Source organism: Ictalurus punctatus, chromosome 7 (genome assembly GCF_001660625.3).
Source record: "Ictalurus punctatus breed USDA103 chromosome 7, Coco_2.0, whole genome shotgun sequence".
NCBI lineage: Eukaryota > Metazoa > Chordata > Actinopteri > Siluriformes > Ictaluridae > Ictalurus > Ictalurus punctatus.
In genome coordinates this window covers 1,474,009-1,484,337 of record NC_030422.2, presented here as the reverse complement: position 1 = coordinate 1,484,337, position 10,329 = coordinate 1,474,009, and the positions used below count along the sequence as shown (strand labels likewise).

The following is a 10,329-nucleotide window of genomic DNA, read 5'->3' as shown; positions in this document are numbered from 1 at the left end:
TGTTGCAGCCCGTGAGGGAGGTGTCGGTCATTACCATCTTGCGTTAAGGAGACACCCCTAGAGTGTGACCCAAGGCTAGAAACTGGGGACACTCAAATTCTCAGAGCATGTAGGCATCGCCACGTGACACTGATTATTCTCCGAGGATTCGTCCTTGGATGAAACCCCTAACTTCTCAGCCACCACTGAACTGTGTCCTTTGAAATAGGCCCATAAGCACCAATAGTCTCCCAAGATCCAGCTTTATCTTGCTCAGTGTTGATAGGATTGACCTGCATGTTGGGGATCGTAGTAGAATCCTTGTAGAAAAGTTGTCCACTGCATTGGGGAAAGCATACTTTTCTGAGATTCAACTCTGCCCCAAGCTCTTCATGTTGGGCGAGAACAACATTTCAATGTTGAACCGCCAGTTCCCTGGATCGTGCTAGAATTAACCAGTCATCCAGGTAGTTTAGTACATGGATTCCCTGGAGTCACAATGGAGCCAGAGTAACATCCATGCACTTTGAGAGGCGATAAAGCTAGCGATATATCTATGTGGAAATATGCACCTTTTAGATCTATCATCACAAACCAGTCCTCAAACTGAATCTGTGGAACGATAAGTTAGTACAGTTCAGATGACGAAGATCTAAAATTGGCCGCATACTCCTATTTTTTGTGGACCAGGAAATAACGGCTGTAAAATCTTCCCTCCCTCAGGGAACAAGGTACTTGTTCTATGGCCCCTTTGTCCAAGAGGGATCTTTCTTCCTGCGCTAACGTCGGGCTCTGGTCTGTGCTGACTACTATGGTGAGCACACCTCTGAACCGGGGGGTTGAGCTATTAACTGGACCCGGTAACCCTTGTCTATGGTAGACAGAACCGATGGAGACACATTTGGCAGTAGTTTCCTCAATGCCAGATGGTCTTTTATTGACGTTAACTATTCCACATTCTATGATCATTCTCAGATCAGGCCTAGTAGCAGACTGCGACCATTGCCGCCCGGTTCCCCTGGCTGTCTCTGGGGGTTGGCAGGCTGCCATAATCGCCTTCTGGGTCTCCCTCACACTAGTGCTGGGTGAGCTCGAGACAACAGGGAAGGAACTGGCTTTTTTTGAATGCCGCCATATGTCGGGCTCACTGAGCAGGTCTGCTTGGTAGGCCTGCAACACTGTCATTGTCTGCATGGCAAGACTACTACTTCATAGGCTTGCCCACCAATGCCACGGCGGCCTTATGCGGTGCTTTGGATGCAAAGCCGGCCCCTCAATTACCTGCCGTCAATGGAGAGAGATAGCTCGCAAGCACCTCTTCCACCTTCAGCATAGCTAAATAGTCATGCCGTTCATTCCCCACAATGGCTGAATAATCCAACATTGTGGGGTTATAAATATGGCTTATGCATGGTTTTCCCCCAGAAGCCTGATATTTTGTCATGCACTTCTGGAAGACAGGGGAGTTTCTGCAGTGTGAGGGATTTACATTCACTGGGGAGAAAAAGGCTCATCCAGCCTTAGTAATCACTTCAGACAGCTCTTTATATGCTGCTCTCAGTTTTTAGCACATCCTTCTGGCTCCTCGAAGTCAGAGAGAAATTATTGCTGCTATTTCTGTGTGTGTGTTTTTTTGTTTTTTTCTTCCCCTTTTGGCTTTTCATAGCGGAAGAAGGAGTCGCGACGCGAGCTCCAAAATCCAGCGGAGAGCCGAACCCAGAAGACAGAGCAAGAGATAGAGCAGCGCTCGTCTCTGGCTCCTCTTCCGGATCTATAAGAGATCCCCCGAACCTGAGACGGATAGCTGCCTCGGCAGCGGCTGGCCCAGATCCGCGAGGCTCTGAAACCCAACTTGCTTCGGCTTCCGGGAAGAGCGCGAGTCGCGAGCCGAGCTGCTTAATGTAGGCATTACCATGCGCAGCCTGCGAGGCTGCCATCACATGTTACACAACTAGACACACCCAGAAAGTGTGCACTAGTCCTGTGATGAAACGGGAGCAAGCGGTAACACACTTCCTGAATTCTTTCTCGCTCATTACTTCCCTCTCTTTTCTTTTCTTTTTCTCTAAAAAGAGATTTTGAGAAAATACCGAGTAGAAATGAAGCGTTTTTCTGTCACACAAACAACAGACATGCAGTCTCTCTGAAGATAATAATTTTGGCGGCATGGTTCACAGGTGCCATATGAGTGTGTGTGTGTGTGTGTGTGTGTGTGTGTGTGTATATATATATATATATATATATATATATGCTTAATTGCCACATCACCTGATCATAGCAGGCCTATAAGTAGAGGCATGATTTTACACACGCTTCATATACCGGTCACGTGCACAAGGCGCTCCCATACTGTTATGCTAAATGCAACGTCGAAGTTCCCTTTGAAAGGGAACTCATTGTTTCCATGGTGTTCAAGGGTTTTAACTCTTCTGCGCAGGGCAGAACCCAAAAGGTTTTGCTCCAATCAGCATGATGTTAGGGCGGGGTATAGCTATGTTCTCCACCCATGATTTTACTCAGCATGGAGAACACGGAGCATAAAACGAATGGAAGAGTTGGATTTTAATTCTATCTGGCTAGTCCTGCCCTCTATCACGTTTCATGACGTAACGGAGATAAGGTAGGATGCAATCGCAGGTTAAAAAGTTTTATTGTAGCGACACAGGCAGGTAAATCCAAACAGTAATCCAAAACATAATCCAGAAACATGCAAAGTTCAGGCGATCGGCAAACAGGCATAAAGGGGCGAGGCAGGAATCAAGGTCGCGGTCAAGCAAATACAGGGTCGAGAAACAAAACAAGAAACATGAACAATAGCGCGGGACTGGTAGCAGAGAAACCAGTATGACTTAAACAGACAAATCTAAACATGACATGGACTATGACTATGAACTGGGAGCGGAGAAACCAGCGTGAATTAAACAAATGAATCGAAACATGAGACTATGACTATCTATATTTACTCCAATATTCCGCGCGGTATATATACACAAACATAATCAGCGTTGTAATGGCTGTCGGCTGAGGGCAATTCAGACACACGTGAAACAATAACCAATGACAGAATGGGGGGGGACATAACAGAAACAGAAACAAATGCACGTGATTGTCAACAAGGGAAAAGCAGGTGCGCACCTGCTCGTGCACGCGCGAGCTTCTTTATATTATGGTTTGAGTGGTTAAGGGCTGTTTAAATGGAATGTCTTATGTTCTCTTGTTATCATCTCTGCTGCCTGGTTCGATCCTACATACCCCCCTTTTGGTCTGTGATGTTGGAGGAAAAACATCGGCGAGCACTGGAAAACAACAAGCACAGCAGGCACAACATACAAACAAGACAACATCTCCATCACTGGCTAAACACTGGTGCAGGAATGGTGGTGTCTATCACATACCTTTATGACATGTTGATTCTATGATTATGCTTTTGTCTCTCTTTTTTCTAGGTCGTTTGGCATAAAAGAAAAGAGAAAAGAAAGAGAATGGAATAACAATGGCAGTGATCACAAAAGAGAGGAAGGAACAGAAAGAAGAGACAAAAATTGGATTATGAGCGGTGTTGTTTCCATATACTGGTGTGCGTGTACTTCTCTACACTAGTGTAAATTGGTTTAAGTGTAGGAATATTTAACTGGTGTGATGGTTCTACAGTTGGCCTGAAAAACGACTAACATTAGCTACTATCACTTAAAGTCAATACTTACATCAGCTAGACCAATTTGTGGATGAAGAAATACCTACACAGCAAGATCTACCCCGAAATCCCAACAGTGAGACGTCCCAAAGCGATCTGATCTCCACTCAGTTGGGGCTTCTCTTTTATACAGTTTGCTATCCCTTGTGTACCCCTCTAGCTCACTCTTTTCCAATCCTAATGTGTGCGTTTTTAGGTATTTTCTGTGGCCCATTATCTTTTGAATTTTCTTATTTTCGAGGCCCATCATTATTGCTTTTCTTATTTTTGATTCCCTCATTTCTGACTGGTTGTGGTTACTTTTTTTAATTTTTATTTAGAAAAACCACTGCAGCCTTTTAGGGCATTATTGATTTGATTGTTAGTGAGTGTGGACCTTAATCATCTCCTTAATCTTTCTATGCCTTTTTTTTTACTATGATTAAGTGTATAAACTCTGTTTATTTCTTTTAATCATCTCTACCTCATCTGTCTAGCGTATTTACATATCGAGTGTATGTGTTACAAAGTTAGTGAGTGTTAGTGTTAGAGGTTAGTGTTAACCTGTTTACCCATTTTTCCTTAATAAACCCTTATTTTCCCACAGTTGTCTTCCTCGTGTTTTATTTTTGTCATCATTTTCATCCAACAGTCCCCTCTATGAGGCTTTCCAAGCCTCGCCTCTTTAATTTAGCAGGTATCTGTGAATAAACTGATTCTGGCAGACACTTATTACTGGGTATTCCTCAAAACATTTTGGCTTGTCCGCCAGGGCTACTTCTACAATACAGCAATTGGGGTGATTCCTAAGGAGTGTTTGGCAGGCTGGTGAGAGATAGAGCCCATGGATACCCTGCTAGGCCATTCGAAGAAGATGAGTAACTGGAACAATGAGCTGTGCCTCCTTTGGGCAGGTGCCACATAAAAGAATCTGCTCATGTTCTTACAAAAATTAGTAAGTCTGGCAACAGGCCGGCGCACAAAAGGGAAAGGGCGCTCCTCCCATGACTGCCGGAATACTAATGTTTTGGACAGCGGAGAGCGCGTCGCTGCGGAGCGGCCAACACACACACAGCTGTGTGCGAACAGCGTGGCCGCTCTCCATCATCCAGCATCCGACGGGAGAATATAAAAGGGCCATTCTTTGCTAGCAAAGGGAGAGAGTGCCACAGCACACCGGCACCCAAACACTCCACCCCACTGCACCTACTTTGCACCCCACACCCTCACAGAAATTAAATAAACTCTGCCAGTTTGCCCCAGTAAATGGCCTCTTGTGTGTCTGTGCTCAGCCCACCGCTGTCTAGGCTCGCTACATAAGGTTAAGGTTCTTAATTTTTTTTGTGAGATTAAATACTGATTATGTGGTGTTACATTCATATACATATGCCTTATTGGTTCAAAGTTTTACCTTTCTTGTCCCTATTTTTCTTGACTAAGCTTCCCTACCTTCCGTCTTGTCTTCTTCAGGACTCAAGGTTTCCGACTTTCGCTATCCTTGCTTTTCCCAAACTATTTCAACCTAAGCATCCAAGGGTGGGTGACAAAACCTCTTTAAGGAAAAATTCCCAAGCTGCCAGCACTTTCATGCTCAACAGTGTTTTTAGTCTTTTCTGCACCTAGTTGCCTGTCAACATTCACACACCTCACATGTATTACAACTATTTGTCACATGTCAATGTCCACTTTCTCTGTTTGAAGTTTCCCTTAGCAGTGGTTGTGGCAGTGTCTTCCTTGTGCTGGTTGTCTTCGGCCCAGACACTTAACGTATTGTAGAGGACCACCCTTGCGGAGAGATTAGGCTAGCACTTACACCCAAGAAGGCAACCCAATAAGAGCCAGGGGGTGTAAACTTATGAACAGGATGAAATTTACTGATGTAAATTGTTATTTTGTCTTCTGGGAGACATGTAAGTATATTATTGAGCTTCTGAAGGGCAGTACTAAATGAAAAAAATAAGGTCTTTAAACAAACTAATAACAAATTACACAGATCAACCTGTTCGAAGGTCAACCCCGTCAAACCCAATCCCCCTATTTTTTAATAATTCTGCATGAGTCCCTCAGTTGTCCTCACTGTGAAAAGATTGATCTCAACATCATATAGCCCGTGTTGGAAAGGACTCATACATACAGAAGATGCTGGAAAAGTAAAGAATGCAGGACCTGGAGGATTTTTCTGAAGAACAGTGGGCAGTTTAACTGCTCAGGACAAACAAGGGACTCATAAACAACTATCACAAAACATAAAAACATTCATGGATCATCCAGGTAACAACACACAGTATTAAGAATCAAGCGTATGTAAACTTTTGAATAGGGTAATTTTTATAAACTCAGCTACCATCTTGAGGACTATATGCAAACATCTGACCTGCATGAAGTTGGCCCCCCAGTCATAGACACCAGCTTTTCAAGGGGCACGTTTTTTTCCATGCAGTTGTGGTTTGCGCTTCCTTCACTGTGGCGCCATCGGGGAACGGCTTCTTGTGTTTTGTCAAGATACGCGCCACTTTAAATGATGCCTCTGTTACAGCATTTCCTCTCTTTATCAGTTTGGTGAATAAAGATTGTTGTTTTTGTAATGTTGCTTTCAGCTGCTTCACTTTTTCAGTGCGTAGCCCGCTATCCACATGAAAGTCCCATGCAAAGTTACCATGAACTTGAGTGAAATGGCGATCAACATTGCATCTTTTACTGCTGGCAGAACTGCTGGCACCGCAAATTAGGCACGCACATCTTCCGCTTACATTGGTGAAGAAAAAATCACTCTCCCATTCCTCATGGAAATAGTATGTTTTCTTCCTCACTCTTTCTTCTTTACTCATCCTGAAGCAAACAAAAGTTTCTAGCTAATACTATAATATAATATGAGCATGATGACGTGCTTGATTGAAACTTTGGCATGATGACCGATGTGGCAAATAATACTACATTTTCAGTGGAGGGGGTGGGGTAGGAAGTGGTATAGCCCACTTTAATTGGATGAAATGGGAAAGGGTCACCAGAATGTCTTTGAGAGCTACCTAGAATCAGGCCACGAGCTACTGGTCGCTTGCGAGCAATGTGTTGGAGACCCTGCACTGCACCATCTCTCACCTGGAGAGATCTCTGCTGAAGTGCACCTGTTCCTCAAATCCCTCTTTTTCATGAAGATAACCCTGAGAGCTGTCTATCATTTAATGAAGACTGGGAAATCAAACCTAGATTTGTGTCCAAGGCTTAATTGTGTTTTCATTACATTGTGAATTTCAAGCGTTGCCCATGTTATTGCATTTGTGGTGAATGGAGGAGGTTATTATCAATATTAGACTGTGGTTTAAAGCTGCTCCTAGTAGATGGATTTGTGACTTTAAATTGCCCTTAGAGTATGCAAATGGATGTGTGTGTGTGTGTGTGTGTGTGTGTGTGTGTGTGTGTGTGTGTGTGTGTGTGTGTGTGTGTGAGAGAGAGAGAGAGAGAGACAGAGAGAGAGAAATTGTATATTTTTGCAAATACTATTTATTATATTATTATTATATTATCATATTATTATTAAACTATATATTAAAATATTATTTTGACAGCTCACATCACTTTTCATCTTTTTGCAATGAATAACCTGTAAGTTAGTGTAAATATTTACTAGTGCGTTTTTCTCCTTGGTGAACACTAGATGGTGCAGTTAGTTATCTTATTATGGGCAAATTACTAGAACAGTGGTCATCAACCCTATTCCTTGAGATCTACCTTCCTTCAGGTTTCATATCCAACCAAAATCTAACACCCATTTCAGTTGATCAAGAAAAGAAAAGAAAGCAGTTATCATTAACAGCATTTAACAAACAATGATAGTGAGAAAATGGAGCAAAGTACTAAAATGTCAGGAGTCCAAGAGAGCAAGCAGCAGCAGATCACTGATGAAGCAGTTTGGTGACCTTTCCCATGACTAGCCATGATAATGCTAGCCTGAATGTGGAACGTTTTTAGACGTGCATATGAGGCTAAACGTGTGCATGGCTTCGAAAGTGATATTGACTGCCCACAATTAAATAAAGTTAACAGCCCATGTACAGTCATTCAGACTTTTAGGGAATAGAGGAACTCAAATATACAAAAAGTTCCAGAAGGACTGAGGCAATTGTTGGCTACTGTGAATTCTATATTGATCTTAAGTGGAGTGTGAGTAGGGTTTCTCCAAGATGAATCTCATTTGTAGCTTGCAGTATGCATCCCTTCTGATCCTCATCATCTCATCTTTAACTTACAAAGTTAAATACTGAGACATTTGTGTGCTCATGGATACGTAAAGGGGCACACGGAAAAGTAGGAGGACATACACATGACAGCTTTGTGGAATATTTTGTGTTAGGTAAGACACTTTTTCTTGATTATGTTGTGCTGTTAATGTTAGTTTATTGGAAGTGGGCCTACTGTATGAAACGGTGCTTTGTTTTTGAAGTGCTTTGGACAAATGTGTTTTGTAGCTAACTGAGGTGACAGCACATGAGTTGATAGAATGTGCAAACCATAAATGTTTCCCTTTGTACCGAGAATACTCACTGCTATAAACTCATTACGTCGCTAGGCCTACCTATAAGCATTGAATATCGTTGACTACATAAGGTGCTAGAAGCACTTTTACGTGTCTGTAAGTTCGGGGACTGGGACCTTTCGTGTACATCCCGACTTGCTGGATCACTACCCTCTTATTGTTCTGGGACCTGCAGATTTACAAATTAAGCTCTCTGATTAAAATGATAGTTTTTACATAATTGCATTTATTTCCTGCTTTTCAGTTAGTGTTTGCTTATATGTGCTCTGCATAGGTTCTCCATGTGAAGCTGAATGTAAACAGGATGCTTCAGAATCAATAATCTGACTGTAACATTAGTGACACTGTCATTTGATGCTGTGGGTGGAGCTTCATGAAGCTTTATGAGGTTAACATATCAGAGTACAGAAAGATCTTATAATATTTTCTTACTGCTAAGACCATTCACCATGTTCACTGTTATATTCACGTGTCTTTGGCTTTCACTGGGTGAGTTTAGAATATTTGTTATTTCAAAAATATTATGTGTTGAATTGGTGATTTATTAGACTGTGTGGTGTGAGACAGAATGTGGGTCTGACTTATGTACTGTAGTTCTGGTTTGATTATGTAAAGGTTAAAATCATTATGTTCTCTTCTCTATGACAGGTGACTCCATGGCAGATTCAGTAGGGCCACGTTTCACTCATAAAGTTGTAGATGAAGATGATGATGTTACTCTGTCCTGCAGCTACAAAACAACCATTCGTACAGGAAACTACCTGCACTGGTACAGGCAGTATCCAAAATCTACACCAGAGTTTCTTCTTTATATTTCTGATGGTGGAGCATTAAGTTCCAACATTCCCACAAGAATGACTGCTAAAGTTAATGGAGATAATAAACAAGTGGATCTGATCATCTCCTCTGCTGCTGTATCAGACTCTGCACTATACTACTGTGCACTGGTGCCCACAGTGACAGGAAATCCAACTGCACTGTTCAAAAACTTTGACACAGTTTTGATATATGGGAAGCAGTTCTTTGAGACATTTACATGCCAATTCTGGGGAATTTTGTCTTGAGTTTATAAATTGTGAGACACACTGGATTATTAGGAGACAGCTCATTCATTTATTCATCTTCAGTAACCACTTTATCCTCGTCAGAGATCCAGGGATTTTCCTGAGAACTCTGGGAGTGAAGGAGGAATGTGAGAAAACCAAAAAAGTGAGCATACAAAACATTGCACAGACAGTAACCTGAGATCACTCTTACATGAAAGTAGAAATTGAGCCAGAAAATCCTAATTTGATCCTAATCCTAAATTGTCTCAATTTCATGCAGAGACAGAGGAGAGCTAACCCTTGCCTTGACCAGGATAAAGAGGTGACTGAAGATGAACAAATAATTAATTTGAATAAAATATAAATTCTGTTGTTAGGTTTTTAAAGACAGGTTGTTTTTTTCTTTTCTTCAAAACTGCTATACTCTTTTCTATAAGTCAAAAACTTTATTGGTCTTTTTGTGATTTATGACCTATAGTCCTCTCAGAAACTACTTGAATGGCAAGGCCAATTAAGTTTTGCTGAAGACATTTTGGTTTGAGAACAAAAGATGAATATTAGAAGAGAGTTTTGAATTTCTGGTATTTATATGTAGATATGAGATATGATATGAGAGTTGTGAAGAAAAACACCTAAATCAAAGTCTGTGTCATCACCAACAACCTCCACAGGGCAGGGGTGAAGGTATCACAATCCACCATTCAATGACTTTTACAGCAGAAATAAAGAGGTCATACCATAAGATGCAAACCAGTCATTGTTTTGTTCCTACTTTTTAGTGAACATCTCTCGAGCTCACTGTCTCTTATTTTGCATCTAGTTCCCCCTGTCTACACAATGTATAACAACAGACCTCCCCCTTAAAAAATAAAAAGAATTAACATAACATTGTGTAGTTGTCTTTTTTTCTCTCTCTTCATATTTCACAGTTAATCTGTCACAGTATATAACAGGGGGGAAAAAAAACATTTGTTTTTATCACCATGACTTAAAGACAACCTTGAAAAACTTTATGCAGGGGTACTTTTTAAAAAAAACAACAACAAAAACAAAAAATCAACGTTAGTTCACATGACTTCAATTAGTCTTTCTGGAGG

The 10,329-nt window shown here is 41.6% G+C and overlaps 1 gene segment (V, D, J or C); it reads left to right on the top strand.

Moving 5' to 3' along the window:
* The first annotated feature begins 8,570 nt into the window (after window positions 1–8,570).
* On the top strand, window positions 8,571–10,084 carry LOC128632963 (T cell receptor alpha variable 26-2-like). The segment is given in 2 exon segments: window positions 8,571–8,675; window positions 8,835–10,084. Coding segments are annotated over 2 exon segments (456 nt in total).
* The last annotated feature ends 245 nt before the right edge of the window (window positions 10,085–10,329 follow it).